The sequence below is a fragment of the Aquarana catesbeiana genome, linkage group LG03 (genome assembly GCF_042186555.1).
Source record: "Aquarana catesbeiana isolate 2022-GZ linkage group LG03, ASM4218655v1, whole genome shotgun sequence".
NCBI lineage: Eukaryota > Metazoa > Chordata > Amphibia > Anura > Ranidae > Aquarana > Aquarana catesbeiana.
In genome coordinates this window covers 77,934,728-77,953,105 of record NC_133326.1, presented here as the reverse complement: position 1 = coordinate 77,953,105, position 18,378 = coordinate 77,934,728, and the positions used below count along the sequence as shown (strand labels likewise).

The following is an 18,378-nucleotide window of genomic DNA, read 5'->3' as shown; positions in this document are numbered from 1 at the left end:
TGCAACTTTCCTTTAGATTTACCAAAACCATATATTATGAGGTCAAACCTAAACACTTTCAATTTGTATGCAATCAGGCAGGTCCTTACACTACATGGTTGGAGGTAAATCTAAAGGAAATTGAATTTAAAAAATTGTATAATATATGGCCAGCCTTACTCCCCCCGCTGGATTTGTGTTTCTGTTCGCAATATGGAAAATGCAGCAGAAGTAGTAAAGCTAGCCATACATCTCTAGTTTCCTCTTGTTCAGCCCTGCAGGCTGGATTAGAGATATTAGGCAATTCTATCATTCAGGTTAAATGGCTTGAATGGAGGAATCTCCTCTGCCAGCTATTGTATTCAAATAGTCATGACACCCATGGCTACCTGAGTACCCTAAAGTCGGCCATACATGGATTTAAATTCAGCCGATTCAGCATGGACTGGCTGAATTTCAATCCATGTATGGGCTAGCTGGTTTTACACAAGTCAATCTATGTCGGCTATAGCCGGCAACACTGGTCATTGTATTCTGGAGTGATTCCCCCATCAGCATCAGCACAAAGGAGCAATAATAAACAAAATAAGGAGATATGCACATAGGTTAAGTTTTAATGGTCAGTTTATTTTTTTTGGCAACAGTGATTCGTTATGGGGCAACCCAATTTTAGCAGCAACAAAATTAACTAATGTAAATTCTAGGAGTAGCCGTAAAGGCACATATGTCCCAAACATAGCCAATTCCAGAAACTCCAATCACGATGTCCATCCAGGCCAGACTGGAGGAGTAACCCCCACTAAATAAAACACATGATGTGTAATAAATAATATGGGAGGGTGGGGTGGTAGCCACAATCTGGCTGATCTTAGGTGGGCTGGCTTAGCGGAGGGAGGAGAGCTTTTATAGGTTGCAGCATGGCGTCCCAATCCCACCAAAAGCCTCCAGTAGTAAGCTGTTGCTGGGGGAAGATTCCTGTTGTAGAAACCAGTGGCAACCTGTGAATAAAAGTAATCGGGGAAAGGGGATGAGCAATACAGCGCCCTTTGTGCTATCGCATGGGGTCCCTGCTTAGCTCTAGGGACCCAGGGCTCAATTCACAAAAGAATATTGCAAAAGACAATTGGATCACGTGACACGTTTTCCATTTTTGGAATGCGATATTCATAATATCAATTCACAGTCAGTTTATGCGATATTTCCCGCACAATTGAAAAATGCACGGTAAATATCACATAAACTGACTCTAAAGTCAATTTATCAAGCTGAATAAATAAATAAACACATTCATTGAATAATAATTGGTCTAGCCACACGTTATTCAAGGAGTTAAATTGCTGCTGTTTGTTAAGGAGCCGCCGGTGTCCTTAACAGCCAGCATGGTTATTAAGGAGTGGGCGGCCACCGCGTCCTTAAAGCGGGGTTCCACCCAAATTTTGAACATTATCTCTATTCATTCTCTTCCTTGCCTAGATGCTGACATGCTGTGTAAAAAAATTTAAATCGCCGTAATTACCTTTTTTTTTCTAATCTTCTTAGCACTTCCTGGTTGTCCTCCCATGGGAGTAGGCGTGTTTCTAGCCTCTCCCAGACCTCCCACAGTCCCCAGGGAGCTAGTCTCAGGCTTCCCAGCATGCATTGTGCAACAGCGTCATCACAACATCTCGGTGAATGCTGGGAGCACAGCATTCACCGCATCCAGGAAATACATGCTTGTGGGCTTCAAATGCCCACAGTGAAGATGGAAACCGCCTTCAGTGAATTTTATAAGTTATTCTTTACAACGAAATCGGACACAGGCGGACTTATTACACAGAACATGTGAGTAGATAATCATGAGAAGAAAAGTTTGTGAATGAACTCCAAAAAAAAAAAACGATAGATAGGTGGACCCCCGCTTTAACAAAGGGTGAGTTATCAGTTGTCAGCAGAATTCCCGGCTGACAGCTGAATGTATAAAAAAAAAACCGTCAGCCAAGAAAAAAAACGGTGTGGGCCCCCCCAGTGCATACCAGGCCCTTTGGGTCTTCTATGGATTTTAAGGGAAACTCCATGGCAAAAAAAAAAAAAAAATTTCGTGGGGTGCCCCCAAAAATACATACCAGACCCTTATCCGAGCATGCAGCTCAGCAGGTCAAGAATGGGAGCGGACGAGCCCTCCCCCCGAACCATACCAGGCCACATGCCCTCAACTTAGGGGGGAGCCCAAAGCACCTTGTCCCCATGTTGATAGGGACAAGGTCATCTTCCCCACAACCCTGGCCGGTGGTTGTGAAGGTGTGTGGGCGGGGGGCTTATCAGAATCTGGAAGCCCCCTTTAACAAGGAGGCCACCAGATCCCGCCCCCCTCCCCCTATGTAAATCAGTATCCTATCCATTCACAAAAAATGTGAATAAAGACACTACAAGAGTTTTTGACAATTCCTTTATTAAAAAATAAAATGTCCCCTGAAGTAAATCTATCATCAATCATGACGCCCGCTGTACCTGAAAAAAGAGGAGAAAAAAAACAAACCTCCGGCCCCGTCACAGAACTTGTGTCTTTACTTGTTTTTTACACATTTTGGGTGAATGAGTAATGGCCTGGTATGGTTCAGGAGGGGGGTGGGTGGGGGGACGCTCGCTCGTACCCTCCCTTTCCTGACCTTCCGGGCTGCATGCTCGGATAAGGGTCTGGTATGGATTTTGGGGGGGACCCCACGCTGTCTTTTTTAAAAAATTTTGGCATGGGGTTCCCCTTAAAATGCATACCAGATCCGAAGGGCCTGGAATGTATTGGGTGGGGACCCCAAACTGTTTTTAATTGTTGGCATGTCTAATTTTTAATTGTTGGCATGTTTTCTTTACTTTCAGCTGTCAGGGGGGAACCCCCTGACAGCTAATGAGTCATCCGTTGTTAAGGATGCGGTGGCCTGCTTCCTGGCTCACTCCAAGCAGCCAGCTCAATGCCATAAATTACCGCATGAAAATATTCGGTAATTACCGCATTAATGAAACTATATCGCAGTAGTTATTTACCGCACAACTCCTAACCCTGACTGTATTTTCTGTATGTTTCTTTTCTGCAAAGTGCTATGTAAAGTGATTGTAAATTCTTGTTTAAAAAAACCCCCAAAAAACAAACATGTTATACTTACCTGCTCTGTTGCAGTGGATTTGCACAGAGCAGCCTGGATCCTCCTCTTCTCGAGAGTCCCTCTTCTGTGCTCTTGTCCCCACCCCCCTGACGAATGCCACCACAGCCCATCAACTTTCTGTGGGGGCACCCGAGCTGAGCTGCTGTTCTCTGTGTCCATTCAGAAACACAGCTGCCATTCAGCCCCTCCCCATCTCTCCCCTGATTGGCTAACCAACTTTGACAGCCCTGGAAGCCAATGGCACCGTGGCTGTGCCATAGCCAATCAGCAGGAGAGTCCCGGATGGCCGAGGGAATCGTGGACCTTTCCGGATAAAGATAGGGCTCAGGGTAAGTATTAGGGGGTGCTGGGGTAGCTGCTACACACAAAAGGTTTTTCATCCTAATGCATAGAATGCATTAGGATAAAAAACCTTTTGCCTTTACAAATCCTTTAAAGTGTTACTAAACCCACAACACTAAAATCAGTGTATGTATGCAGTAAAGCATGCTTGTTATACTCACTCTGGAACCTGGAAGAGGTTAATCCTCCATTTTGTATAAAAAGGCTGTTTGATCCTGTCTTCTCTCATCCTCCCTTCTCTCATCCTCCCTTCTCTCATCCTCCCCTTCTTCCATTGTCCCCAATCCATCTGCTGATAGAACATAGCCTTGGAGTCACTCTGCACATGCTCAGTGTGGTGTGGATTTTATTTTTTGGGAGGGTGCATGTGAACAGCACAGGGCCAATCAGCACTGTCCAGACGGAGGGCCAGGGGTCATGCAGCCTCATGAGACAGTCAGAGGAGAATGAAAACTCCTCCTACAAGCTTTACCAGTGCTCGGCTTCACACTGATAGAAGTCACAAGACTGCTATATATTGCTGATGAGAAAAAGTATTTAGAAGTTTATATTTACTAAAATAATTGCATTTCCATGTTCTGTGTACTGTGGGAGAACATATATTGAATGCAGGGTCCTGGATTTAGTAACACTTTAAGGGCTCATGCATATTGTATCTCAAAGAAGCGGCTCCTACAGGCTTTTGAGCTTTTTTGAGCTCTTATTTTTTTCTGCCTGGAAACTCCCCTCCATGTTAGCCAATGTGCCCATGCACTCTATTTTTTTTCAGGAGTTCAGGCTTTTTCAGGAGTTTACAGGCATATGCTCTTAAAGTGGAGTTCCACCCACTTTTACAACTCTTCAGCATCCATCACTAAACTGTGCACTGTAAACGAATTGGATATTTAAAAAAAAAAAATTCTCAGCACCTACTGTATATCTGCTGTATTCATTTGTCACTTCCTCCTGCCTGGCCGTGGCCCATCGCATCATTTCCTGTTTGCAATGCCTTCTGGGAAGGGGCGGCAACTTCCTCTGACACTGCCGTTGCTATGGAAACCTGACCTGAAACCTATTACACTGCTTATGTTGCACTGAGCATGTGCGAGATCTGCAAGGATGAGATCCAGGAAGAAATACAGTCTGGCTTCAGATGCCCACTCTTAAGATGGCCACGGCTTGCTGTAATTTTATAAAATAAACTACTACTATAAACTAACAAAACAGACCTTAGTTTACAGACTAACTTTACTAGAATGCATTAAGCTTGTGTATTATAGGGGTATTTTTATTTAAAAAGTATAATTTCGTCCGGAACACCACTTTAAAGAGGAAGTAAACCCTGATGGGTTTTACTTCCTCTTTTTTCCCCTGCAAAGTAAAAGCATAATGGGCTAGTATGCATCGCATACTAGCCCATTATGTTGCACTTACCTGCAGGTTTAGGAGATATTCCCAGTACCTACAGTACCCTGTAGTAAACCCTACAGGGTTTACAACCACTTTAAGGAACAGAAGATACAAAGTTATACATTGTTGCACAAAGAGACTTTATTTGGATTTTATTTGGTTGTATTCACACTTTTTTTAAAACATTATTTGATGCATTTATAATTTGGTTATTTATAGAGAAGTGGAGTAAAAGCCCCGATTCGCACTAGAACGCAGTGCTGGAAAACCCTTGATCCGTGCACATTTCCCGCACTGCGTTTAATTTGCACTGCACTTGTGATCTGCAGCGGGTGTCAGTGCAATGTTAAGGACACCCCAAAGACAGGTTGCAAATGCAATGCGTTTTTCTGCACCAGATCACATGGTACAAAACTACCATGCGATCCAGTTGCAGTGTGCATTTCCAAAAGTAGTGCATGCACTACTTTGATGCTATGCAGTGCGATTTGAGCCCATTCAAAATGAATGAGCTCAAATGACACCACACTGAATTGCATGTGAATTGCACCGGAATGCGCCTTTCTCAAAAATGCAGGTAAATATGCTGCAATTGTGATCCGCATTTGGGGTATCGTTAAGAAGAATATATCGACACCCGCAGCAGATCGCACAGGCAGTGCACTTTGAGCATGGTGCGTTAAACATGCACCTTTCTCGCACAACGTTTTGGTGTGACCTGGCCCTTATAGTAGACAGACATCCCAATTCTCACGCAAGGTGCAGGAGTCTCCCGCATTTCTGTGGCGGATCCTGCATACTCGCAAGCGCCTCACAATCTCCCGGGAATGATCAGTGCGGCGGGGAACAGCTGTGAACACCGATCTCCTTTGTATAGATTTTTAGCTGACAGCCACTTATCCTTCTCTCCCTCCTGCGGCTGTCAGCTAAAAAGCTATACAGGGAGATCGGTGTTCACAGCTGCCCCTCCAGCCGCACCGATCATTTCCAGCTGTTTCCTGTGTGCTCCTCCCCCGGCCCCCTCCATGTCCTTCTCCTTCCCCCCCTGTTCTCCTCTGGCCCCCTTCGTGTCCTTCTCCTTCCCCCCGTTCTCCTCCGGCCCCCATGTTCTCCTCTGCCGCTCCTGTCCTTCTCCTCTGCCCCCCCCCCCCCCTCGTTCCCTGCAGTCGGCTCCCCTCCTCTCCTCTCCCCCCGGATGCGGGGGGAACTGTCGGGAATTGGACACAGTGAGCGAGATCGCTCCTGTGATAACTGAGCAGAGTAAACTGTGTTACTCTGCTAAGTTTATGAATGAACAGGAACCTCTGTCTCCTGTTCATTCATCTTCAGTGCTGAGAAAAGGACTGGGGAATCTGTATCCTCAGTCCTTTTCTCTGTCTCAAGGGGGAGATGTCAGGGACCCCTGACATCTCACCAAAGCCCCCCCCCCTAAAAAAAAAAAAAAAAAAAAAAAATATGATTGTAAAAAAAAATCTAAAAAATGAAAAAGTGTAAAAATAAAATTAAAAACTACTGACACCACTCTCCCCTGCCCTAACAACACTGCCCACTGCCCCAACCCTCTCCCCCCAAAAATCATTGTGAAAAAAATTAAAAACAAATTAAATTGTAAAAAAATCTGTTATTAAAAATAAAAAAACTACTGACACCGTCCACTTCCTGAAATGAGTTTTTGCAGATTGGGATGTCTGAGTAGAAGATGTGAGCTTCGATGTAAAAAGGGAAGAAAAGCTGCATGTCATCACTGTATTCTGTGGTTAAAACAACAAGCAAAAGGCCATATCCCATCTAACCGGAGGAGGAAGGGATGTTATGCTGAAGCTATAAATTAGCAGTTGGGATCAGATAATATTTGATTTGTTAATTAGCCAAAAAGACGCAGCTAATGTTTACACGTCTGCTTTATATAAAGTGTCATGTAGCATATGCCAGTCTCAGACCAGGATGTACTTCTGAGAGGCAGGAGCTGGATTCACACACCTAATGCTGCATAAGGGGACTCTGCAAGACTGCGTGCAGGTAAGTCCTATAGATCTGGATTGTTGTAGGTCCATCCATCTGCTTCTGTCTGGGCTGGACGAGTCCCACAAACCGGGTAACCATTGTATGTAAGAATTACAGATGGCACCAAACTTTTTGGATTCAGAGGCGTCCTAGCCAGGAGCCAAGAGACAGAAGGTCTCATCCGGGAGCCCCAGGCAGAAGCCAAGAGACAGGAAGGTTTCACCCAGGGGTCAGAGGAGCCACAGCCAGGAGCCAAGAGACAGGAGGTCTCTTCCAGGGGGTCGGAGGAGCCCTAGCCAGGAGACAGAAGGTTTCACCCAGGGGTCAGGGGAGCCCTAGCCAGGAGCCAAGAGAGAAGTTCTCACCCAGGGGTTAGAGAAGCCCCAGCCAGGAGCCAAGAGACAGGAGGTCTCTTCCAGGGGGTCGGAGGAGCCCTAGCCAGGAGATAGGAGGTTTCACCCAGGGGTCAGGGGAGCCCTAGCCAGGAGCCAAGAGAGAGGAAGTTCTCACCCAGGGGTTAGAGGAGCCCCAGCCAGGAGCCAAGAGACTGAAGGTCTCACCCAGGGCTCAGAGGAGCCTCAGCCAGGAGCCAAGAGACATGATGTCTCATCTAGGGGTCAGAGGAGCCCCAGCCAGTAGCCAGAAGGGTTCACCCAGGGGTCAGAAAAGCCCCAGCCAAAAGCCAAGAGCCAAAAGGTCTCACCCAGGGATGAGAGAAGCCCCAGCCAGCAGACAGGAGGTCTCATTACAGGAGTGTCTCCTATCAGGGTGTCAGGAGAACCCCTATCCAGAGGATTGGGCTATGCAGCAGGGTGCTGCCACTAAAGGCTAAGAGAGCCAAGGGAACCAGCAGAGCTGAACACAGTCAGAGGGACTGGTAAGAAGAGCAGTGTTGCTGCCAACGAGGGAGCCAGGTAGCTTGGTATTTTTTGTTTGTTCATATTGATGTGGAAGAACCTTTGTGTGGGCACCTGAGGTTTATGTGAACTTTCCGTTTTATTTAATAAAAGTGAGCTGCAGTGTCCTAAAATAGTTTTGACTGTCGCAACTCTTTGGCGTGTGATCTTGGAAGTGGCATACACCTCATGTGGGTTAACTATTTGTAACACAGCCCTTTTTAATTTAAAATGCCTGGGGTTTGTTCTGCTTTAGGGTGCTTTCACACTGCTCCGTTGAAATGCAAATGCATTTTTGCTGTGCTTTTGATGATTTTTGCCATGTTTCTTAGCAAAAGGGATACGGGATTTAAAGGGATAGGTTTTTCATGCATTTTTCTTACTTTTGTAACCCAAAAACAACGGATCAGTGTGAAGGGGCCTTGAAAGTGATAGTAAAGCTTTGTTTTTTTGAAAATAACAAACATGTCAAAACATGTCAAAGGTTTTGCACAGAGCGACCCTGATCCTCCTTTTCTGGGGTCCCCCGGCGGTGCTCCTGGCTCCTCCTCTTCTCGAGTGCATCCACGGAGAGCTGCTTTGCCTGCTCCTGAGTACTGTTGCTGCGTCCATTAACACAGACAGCTGGACTTGGCCCCGCCCCCCCGTGTCACTGTATTTAATTGACAGCAGCAGGAGCCAATGGCTCCTGCTGTTATCCTATCCAATGAGGATCCGAGACAGCGACTGGAGCTGCTGTGCTCGTCCCCGTCGCTGGAACGATCGGGCTTAGGTAAAAAAAAAAGGGGGGCTGCTGCAGCACAAAAGGTTTTTCACCTTAATGCATAGAATGCATTAAAGGGGTTGTAAAGGTAAGTGTTTTTTTTTTCACCTTAATGCATCCTATGCATTAAGGTGTAAAAACACCTGTGAGTGACCAGGCCCCCAGCCCCCCCCCCCCCCCCATTTTACTTACCTGAACCCTTGAACTTGTCCCACGAACTTGTCTCTCTGCTAGGGGGTTCTCGGCTCCCGCTATCCTGCTATCAATCAAATCCAATGACGCGGCTGCTGGGGGGTGGAGCCGAGTCCTGCATTCGACGTCTATGGACGCCGAATGCTGGACTCGGGAGCGCGTCCGCAAGGTAACCCCCCAGGAGAGCACTTCTCTTAGCGGGTTATCTGATGTGGGGAGGAGCCGAGATAGCCGCCGAGGGACCCCAGAAGACCAGATTCAGGTCCACTCTGTGCAAAACGAGCTGCACAGTGGAGGTAAGTGTGACATGTTTGTTGTTTAAAAAAAAAAATTACCTTTAGTGTCACTTTAAGGTGAAAACTGTGAGGGTTTACAACCTCTTTAAGTTTAAAAAAATTGCAAAAATAATTCAAAATTTGTGCTTGTAGTTTCCCTTTCAGTTCCCAATGGGAACATCTTCTATTTATGTAAATTACTTTTACGTTGCTCAGGAATGAGGAATAGAAAAATGAAGCGATAAGCTGATATCAGGGACTTTCTGGTGGTAATGTCACGAGCTGTCTCATATTAGGTGAGCATAATGTGGAAATTACGTAGAGTGGAGTAAACATCCAGACATGATTAGTAGTGTTAGAGTGCATTGTAAAGGTGGATTTGAATTGGGAACACGTCATTCATTTACTAAGGAATTTGGTGTTCATGTAGTTTCTCCAGGGTGGTGTAATCAGAGACAGGCTGACAATACAGAGAACTCAGGACTGCGGCATCCCACCAGATGAGTCAGAACCAACCTGACGACTACAAATAAAATACACAATAGAAATAATTAGGAAGGTCCGGGCTGGAATAAATGACAAAAAGAATATTGAGGTTGAGGCAGGAACTTCAGGCCTACAGTGCATCTGGAAAGTATTCACAGCACTTCACTTTTTCCACATTTTGTTATGTTACAGCCTTATTTCAAAATGGATTCAATTCATTATTTTCCGCAAAATTCTATAAACAATACCCCATAATGACAACATGAAAAAAATGTGTTTGAAATCTTTGCCAATTTATTAAAACTAAAAAAGGAAAAAAAAATCACATGTACATAAGTATTTACAGCCTTTGCCGTGACAAACTTGAGCTCAGGTGCATCCTGTTTCCACTGATCATCCTTGAGATGTTTCTACAACTTGATTGGAGTCCACCTGTCGTAAATTCAATTGATTGGACATGATTTGGAAAGGCCCACACTTGACTATATAAGGTCCCACAGTTAACAGTGCATGTCAGAGCACAAACTAAGCCAAGAAGTCCAAGTAATTGTCTGTAGACAGGATTGGTTTGAGGCATGGTTCTGGGGAAAGTTACAGAAAAAATTCTGTAGCATTGAATGTCCCAATGAGCACAGTAGTCTCTATCATCCGTAAAAGTAAGAAGTTTGGAACCACCAGGACTCTCCCTAGGGCAGGCCGCCCGGCCAAATTGAGCGATCGGGGGGAGAAGGGCCATAGTCAGGAAGGTGACCAAGAACCCGATGGTCACTCTGACAGAGCTCCAGCATTTCTCTGTGGAGAGAAGAGAACCTTCCTGAAGAACAACCATCTCTGCAGCACTCCACCAATCAGGCCTGTATGGTAGAGTGGCCAGACAGAAGCCACTCCTCAGTAAAAGGCACATGATAGCCCACCTGGAGCTTGCCAAAAGATGCCTGAAGGTCTCTCAGATCATGAGAAACAAAATTCTCTGGTCTGATGAAACAAAGATTAAACTCTTTGGCCTGAATGGCAAGCATCATGTCTGGAGGAAACCAGGCACTGCTCATCACCTGGCCAATACCATCCCTACAGTGAAGCATGGTGGTGGCAGCATCATGCTGTGGGGATGTTTTTCAGTGGCAGGAACTGGGAGGCTAGTCAGGATCGAGGGAAAGATGAATGCAGCAATGTACAGAGACATCCTTGATGAAAACCTGCTCCAGACACTGAAAGAGTGTGTGGCGAGGAGAGCCGATCTGTGGCATCTCTACGCAGGGGACATTGAGACATGTAATCAGGGCACTAATCATCAGTGCCCTGATTACAATAAAGCACCACAAGTGCCAGAAATCAGTCCCTACTAGTGCCAGCAATTAGTGCCCACAAGTGCCACCAATCAGTGCCCAATAGTAATGCCAGTCAGTGCTGCCCATTAAATCCATTGCTGCCCATCAGTGCCGCCTATCAGTGCTCATCAGTGCCACCCATCAGTGCCCATAAGTGTCACCTCATCAGTGCCCATAAGTGCCACCTCATCAGTGCCGGTTAACGCAGCCTATCAGTGCCGCCTCATCAGCGCACATCAGTGAAGGAGAAAAATAACTTATTTACAAAATTTACTGACAGAAACTAAGAAAAACTTTTTTTTTTTTCAAAATGTTCGGTCTTTTTTGTTGTTGTAAAAAATAAAAAGGCCAGCAGTGATTAAATACCACCAAAAGAAAGCTCTATTTATGTGAAGAAAATGATAAAAATTGCACATGGTTGCAGTGTAGCATGACCGTGCAATTGTCATTCAAAGTGTGAAAGCTGAAAACTGGCCTGGGCAGCAAGGGGGTGAAAGTGCCCAGTAGGCAAGTGGTTAAAATGCTTCAGTATTTGACGCTTCATGGAGTGTAAGATGCCTGTGTCCACCACCATACACTGTAGTTTTATCCTCTACGTCGCCCCCTACAGTACATCACTACAAGTCACAGCAATGGTGTAGGTGAAGGAAAAACAGCATGAGCGTAGGTAGAAGATACGGGTCACCAGAGAGGTGAGAGGGAAGAGCTCTTCTATTGCAGGGCACCTTTATTTGGATTTTTTCCCTTTAACAGAGCAGTGTGTCAGAACATCCTCAACTCTGTATAAACTTAGCATGGCGGCCTTCCACTGCATGAAGTGAGACTCATAAGGTTTCACTTGCTGTTTTATTTTGTACCTTAAAATGATAGTTCACCTTTACAAAAACCTGCCTATGCAGATAAGGAGTGTTTGTAGATGAAAACAAACTGTGTAGCTCTGACTAAAGATGAATAACACCCTTTTGCTACAGGTGTAGACCATTTACATACCTTATGAAGCCTGACTGGAATACTTCCAGGATGTTGCTAAGTGAGGCCTAGTCATCACTACTCACCTCCACATCACAGGAGTGAGCTCTTTCTCTGATTCAAACCCCCTCAAATACTCTTTCTCTCCTCTGATGAAGTAGCTCTGAGCTCAGAATTTGAGCGCTCACTCCTGTGATGATGGAGGATGACTAGGCCTCACTTATCAACGTCCTGGGAGTACCTAGCAACTTCCTGGGAGTATTCCAGGCAGGTTTCATAAGGTATGTAAATGGTCTACACCTATAGCAAGAGCTTTATTTAACTTTAGTCAGAGCTGCATTTGTTTATATCTATAGGTGCTCCTTATCTGCATAGGCAGTTTTGTGGTAAAGGTGAACTATCCCTTTAACCACCTCAATACCGGACACTTTCACCGCCTTCCAGCCCAGGCCATTTTTCAGTTTTCAGCGCTGTTGCACTTTGAATGACAATTGTGCGGTCATACAACACTGCACCCTAAAGAAATTTTTATCATCTTTTCCCCACAAATAGAGCTTCTTTTGGTGGTATTTGATCACCTCTGCGGTTTTTATTTATTGCGCTATAAACAAAAGAAAAGGGACAAGTTTGAAAAAACACAATATTTTTTACTTTTTGCTATAATATCCAATTTATTTATTTTTTAAACAAATTTTTTTCTCAGTTTAGACTGATATGTGTTCTTCTACATATTTTTGGTAAATAAAATCGCAATAAGCATATATTGATTGGTCTGCGCAAAAGTTATAGCGTCTACAAAAAATAGGGGATAGATTTATAGCATTTTTTATTTATTTATTTTACTAGTAATGGCAGCGATCTGTGATTTTTATTGTGACTGCGATATTGAGGCGGACATATCGGACACATATCGGACACTTTTGACACATTTTTGGGACCATTCACATTTATACAGCAATCTGTGCTATAAAAATGCATTGATTACTGTGTAAATGTGACTGGCAGGGAAGGGGTTAACACTAGGGGGCGATCGAGGGGTTAAATGTGTGTCCTAGGGAGGTGATTCTAACTGTGGGGGAGGGGACTGACTGGGGGAGGTGACCGATCGGTGTCCCTATGTACAAGGAACACACCATCGGTCTCTCCTCTGACAGGACGTGGATCTGTGTGTTTAAACACACAGATCCACGGTCCTGCTCTGTTACCCAGCAATCGCGTGTGCCCGGCGGACACGCGCATCGGGTCCTGAGCGACGCCCCCTAGTGGCTCGGGAGGGCGATCACGTCATATGATGTCCGCCCAGAACGAGAGCTGCCTCGTCCCGCAGTCATATGACAGTGGATGGGCGGCTAGTGGTTAAAGTGATTGTAAATGATCACCTTGTAAAACAACCCATTCTGTTTAAAATAGAAATGAAAGGCAACAAAAAACATTTTTATATAGATATAAAAAAACTTTATAAAAAACTTTTCTTTCCCTTTTTTTGTAAATGATAACATTCCCTCTGGTCTCAGCTGCTTAAGAGCTGGGGGGAGGAGAAGATGCAGCACACTGAGCTTCCCAGTGAATGGCTGTGCAATGGGGGCATGTCAGGACAAGTCTGATCATTGGAGAGCAGGCTGAGTTCCCAGCACAGCTAGAGAACTGACCATGATGTGCTCTCCTGCTTAGTGTGGTCAGTTTTTTTTTATAGGAAAGCAGAGGGACTGCCGGGAATATCAGGGATTTCCCATTAGGGAAGCAATACAGAGAGAACAGCATACTTTCTCATACAAGTACATTGTACAGGAGGCACACATCAGGAATATGAAGTGTTGGGATAACAAACGCTTTAAGGGCCAATTCACATCATAGAAACGCAGTCCAGATGCATTTCAGATGCTTTTCTGATTTCTGATGCAGTCTAGTGCATTTTTCCCCCCACTTTTTTCTTAACCTTAAATAAGGACATGTGTGTTCCAGTGCATTCCTGGTGTGTTTAGGTGCGTTCCAGTTGTTCCAGTGCGTTTTTGGTGCGTTTAGGTGCGTTTCTGTGCAATCCAGTGTGTTTTTGAGGCGTTTTACAGCATTTCAGTACAGTCCAGTGCAGGAACAAAGGCAGCATGTTCTACTTTTTTTTTCTGGAACTGGAATGCACTGGCACTGCAAGCACTGGTGTGAACTATGCCATTGAAAACCATATAACCTACTTTCCATGTGTTTTTGATGCAGAAACAAAACGCACTGGACTGCATGTGGTATGAACTGGCCCTAAGAGCACAGATAATAGCGATTGTATTTATAACAAATTATTTGTGCAGAGTGTAACTGTATTTACGTTCATTCTGTGTGAATGGGGGCAAAATCAAATGTTATTGGGCTTTTCTCTCCAGGTTTAATGTTCTTCATTCATATAGAACAAAGTCAATCAGGAAATTACAGCAATATGGCCACTATATGGAGTTGATGATCATTATTTCCTATGATCCTCAGCTCCATCTAGTGGCCATAATGTCGTATTTTCCTGATTAACTGTATTCTGTATGAATGAAGACCATTCGATCTGAACAGAAAATAACCTAATAACGTTCGATTTTGCTCCCATTTGCACAAATGGAGGTTTTTGCAGTTTCACGGGATGAATAGCTCTGTAAATTTTTTTTTTATAAGTACATCCCTAAGTATTAAGTAGTTGTAACAGGTACAGGTGCACCATATTTGTTCAGACATGGTAAAGGGTCAGACTGGAATATGATGCTGGCCTTGTTGTTCTCTCCATGGATTGGCTAGATCATTTGGGGACTTCAGGAAGGTAGCTCTACCATGGTTTCTGTCCACCTCGGAGCCCTTCTTTTACTATGACACACTGTTACTGCTCTCCTATTTCATTGACATAAATGCAGACATGCAAATATATCAAGTACCATTCTGCTGAATAAGCACATTATATTGTTTGCTAAGTGGAAAGTGAAGCTTTACAAATGATGAATTTTTTTGAGGAAATTCCACTCTGTGTGGTTATAAATCCTGCCATACCGGTTTTTGCATTGAGTGTATTTCTTTTAGTTTCTTCCGAAGTTTTTGTTCGCCCCATTTAATTCTCTTCTTGCTTATGCTGGCTCCCACATTGTGATTTCCTTTGAAGCGTTTCCTGTTTTCACCCCCTGAGGATATTGAGCATTATCACTTATATCATTATTACCTTCCAATTTTCATTTCGTGTTTGTAATTGCACTTAATTATAGTAGCTTTGTGCATTCATAAGACATTTTGAGATCATGTATTTTAATTCCTTAATAAATACATTATATCATCTTGACACATCGTTCAGCACTTTACTTCGCTCACAGAATCATTTATGTAATTCCTAGAGAATCATACGGTCTAGAATCCTTACAAGAGTCAGAATGTCACATACGCACACAAAGACTCGGGGGCAGTTGTGATCATGCCATTAAAATAACTGGTCCCCACATATGACTCTTGCAAAGGACCACATACTGATGAACAGGTTAGTCCACCAGAACCAGTATTCAAGGCAAATCAGGACTGTCCTCTGCACCACTCGTTTATATACTGATGTAGCACCCCCCTAGTGTAGAGCAGGCTGCTAAGTAGAGATGGGCGAACGGTTCGGCCCGGGTATGAGTTTGGGCCAAGCATTTGCCTGTTCGGCCGTTCGCCGAACACCCGAATTTGCAGGGTGTTCGCCAGGTGTTCGCCCCGACCAACACCCTGCAATGCACTGAACGCTGAACAGTGTATTCTGCGCCCTGATTGGGCAAAGCTTTACCCAATCAGGGCACAGTGTAAGTTGTTTGTTAAGGAGTGGGACCGGGAAGCCGGCCGCAGTGTCCTGAACAACTGATGATTCATCAGCTGTCAATGGGTTTCCCCGCTGACAGCTGAATAAAAAAAAAAAAAGTGCCAGTTAAAAAAATAAAGAAAAAAACAGCATGGGGTTCCTCCCCCCAGTCCATACCAGGCCCTTCGGGTCTGGTATGGATGTGGAGGGAAACCCCATGCCAAAACAAAAAAGACCAAAAAAACAGCATGGGTTCCCCCCCAAAATCTGTACCAGACCCTTATCGGCATGCAGCCTAGCAGGTCAGGAAAGGGGGGGGGGGCGAGTGAGCACTCCCCCCCTCCTGATCCATACCAGGCCACATGCTCTCAACATGGGGGGATGGGTGCTTTGGGGCTGGGGGGGTTGCTCGCCCCAGCCCCAAAGCACCTTGTCTCCATGTTGATGGGGACAAAGGCCTCTTCCCCACAACTGTGGCCCCCAGATCGCCCTCCCCTATGTGAATGAGCTTTGTGAAAAGTGTCAAAAGTAATAAAAACTATACAAGTTTTTGATAATTCCTTTATTAAAAAATAAAAAAATAGTGTCCCTCCATGTAAATCGTCAATTACGCCGCCTGCCAACCCGGGAATAAAAAAAACGATTCACCTCCTGGGAAGGTGCCTGCTCTGCGCTTTGCCATTTCTTACATAGCTAAGAGGCCATTTCTTACATCAACATGGGGACAAGGTGCTTTGGGGTGGGGGAGCAGAGCCCCACCCCAAAGCACCCACCCCCCATGTTGAGGACATGTGGCCTGGTATTTTTTCAGGAGGGGGGGGGGCGCTCACTCGTCCCCCTCCTTTGCTAACCTGCCAGGCTGCATGCCCAGATAAAGGTCTGATATGGATTGTCAGGTTTTTTTTTTATTTTGGCATGGGGTTCCCCCTAAAATCCATACCAGACCCGAAGGGCCTGGTATGGATTGGGGGGACCCCACACCATTTTTTCTTTATTTTTTCAATAACGTGCTGGCAATTGTAGCCGTCATTTTAAATGGGATTTTACTAGTTTTCTTTAGAAATGTTATTTTTGCTACAGCATGTTCTCTACATGCTACAGATGCGCCCCTTTACAGGCAGACTAAGGGGACCCCCCCCCCGCCACTATATTTAAAGAAAGTTTTTCATTTTTATTGTTGCACAATTGTAAGCATAATTAAAATCACTGCTTCTGAAAAAACGATTGTTTAACCACTTCAGCCCGGAAGGATTTACCCCCTTCCTGACCAAGCCATTTTTTGCGATACGGCACTGCGTCGCTTTAACTGACAATTGCGATGTTGTACCCAAACAAAATTTATGTCCTTTTTTCCCCACAAATAGAGCTTTCTTTTGGTGGTATTTGATCACCTCTGTGGTTTTTATTTTTTGCTTTATAAATAAAAAAATAGTGACAATTTTGAAAAAAACACAATATTTGGTAACTTTTTGCTATAATAAATATCCCCAAAAAAATAAAAATAAACACATTTCTTCATCAGTTTAGGCCAATATGTATTCTTTTACATATTTTTTGTAAAAAAATCGCAATAAACATATGTTGATTGGTTTGTGCAAAAGTTATAGCGTCTACAAAATGGGATAGATTTATGGCATTTTTATTATTTTTTTATTTTACTAGTAATGACGGTGATGTGCGATTTTTATCGGGACTGCAACATTGCGTCGGACACTTTTGACACTTTTTTGGGACCATTGACATTTATACAGCGATCATAGCTAAAAATAGCCACTAATTACTGTATAAATGTCACTGGCAGCGAAGGGGTTAACGATAGGGGGCGATCAAGGGGTTAACTGTGTTCCCTATGTGTGTTTCTAACTGTGGGAGGAATGTGGCCGGCTTGAAGAGGAGAGAGATTGTTGTTCCTGCTTAGCTGGAACACACAATCTCTCTCTCCTCTCCCCTGACAGAACCGGATTTGTGTGATTTTGTCACAATTGACGTCAACACCACCACACCTCTGATGACGTTAATTGTGATGAAACGCGTAAGGCAGGACTTTTGACGTCAGCATGCTGGACGCTGTGACCATATTTTTGGTTTGAAACAAGTGCTGTATTTTTCATTCATATGTGAGTTTACTACCTAATAAATGTAAAGTTATTTATTGAACGTATTACACTATGAAAGTCTTTCTATCTACAGTATATTTTTATGAGGATGTGTCCTATACATGCCTGTTGACTTTTGCTGACCACTGAGGGATTAAATAAGCCCTGGACAACTGGTTGTTAGATATCAATGTAATTGAAGTGATCAGGAGATCATGATCTGATATCATTGGGCTTTTTGTGACCACTGTATAATCTGAGGGTCCACTACTTCTGGTAAGCTGCATGGCTAGATCACAGTGGTGCTGAATGTTATCTTCTTCACATTGAAGCTGGTGTTGGGCTCTCCTTTTCCATCTACTGTTATTGTGGACTCATTTGTTTGAAGTAATATCAGCTATTTTATATATTATATGGACACTTTATTTTATTTAGTTTTTAATGGATTGCGCAAATTTATTTTTCACCAACCTTATGCTATGTGTAGTAAATAATATCAATGTACCTGAAAAATAATTTATGTATGCATGTTTAAGTATGTAAACTATGCAATAAACCATCACAAACTGCAACAATAATCCCCTGCGCATGAGTGAGATAACCACATAGGGAATATAGCTCTATTGCAAAGATGGATAATTCCCTTGAAGCTGCCCTCTAGGACTGGGGTTGTCCTCAGAACTCTGTAAAGATAAATTAAAGAAAGAGGATACTGGCCTAGTGCATTGTCTCAAAATA

The 18,378-nt window shown here is 44.1% G+C and overlaps 1 protein-coding gene across 3 annotated transcripts in view; it reads left to right on the top strand.

Moving 5' to 3' along the window:
• The window catches only part of LOC141131448 (unconventional myosin-Vc-like), a 164,761-nt gene that overhangs the window by 14,580 nt on the left and 131,803 nt on the right, over window positions 1–18,378 (top strand). For 2 of the 3 annotated variants that reach the window (XM_073618736.1, XM_073618738.1), the window contains exon 1: window positions 6,703–6,866. The exons of the other annotated variant lie outside the window; for it this stretch is intronic. In XM_073618736.1, the coding sequence (XP_073474837.1) occupies window positions 6,831–6,866 (36 nt within the window). In that variant the 5' untranslated portion in view covers window positions 6,703–6,830. Of the gene's footprint in view, window positions 1–6,702; window positions 6,867–18,378 lie in introns of those variants that run through there. 3 annotated transcript variants of the gene reach the window in all.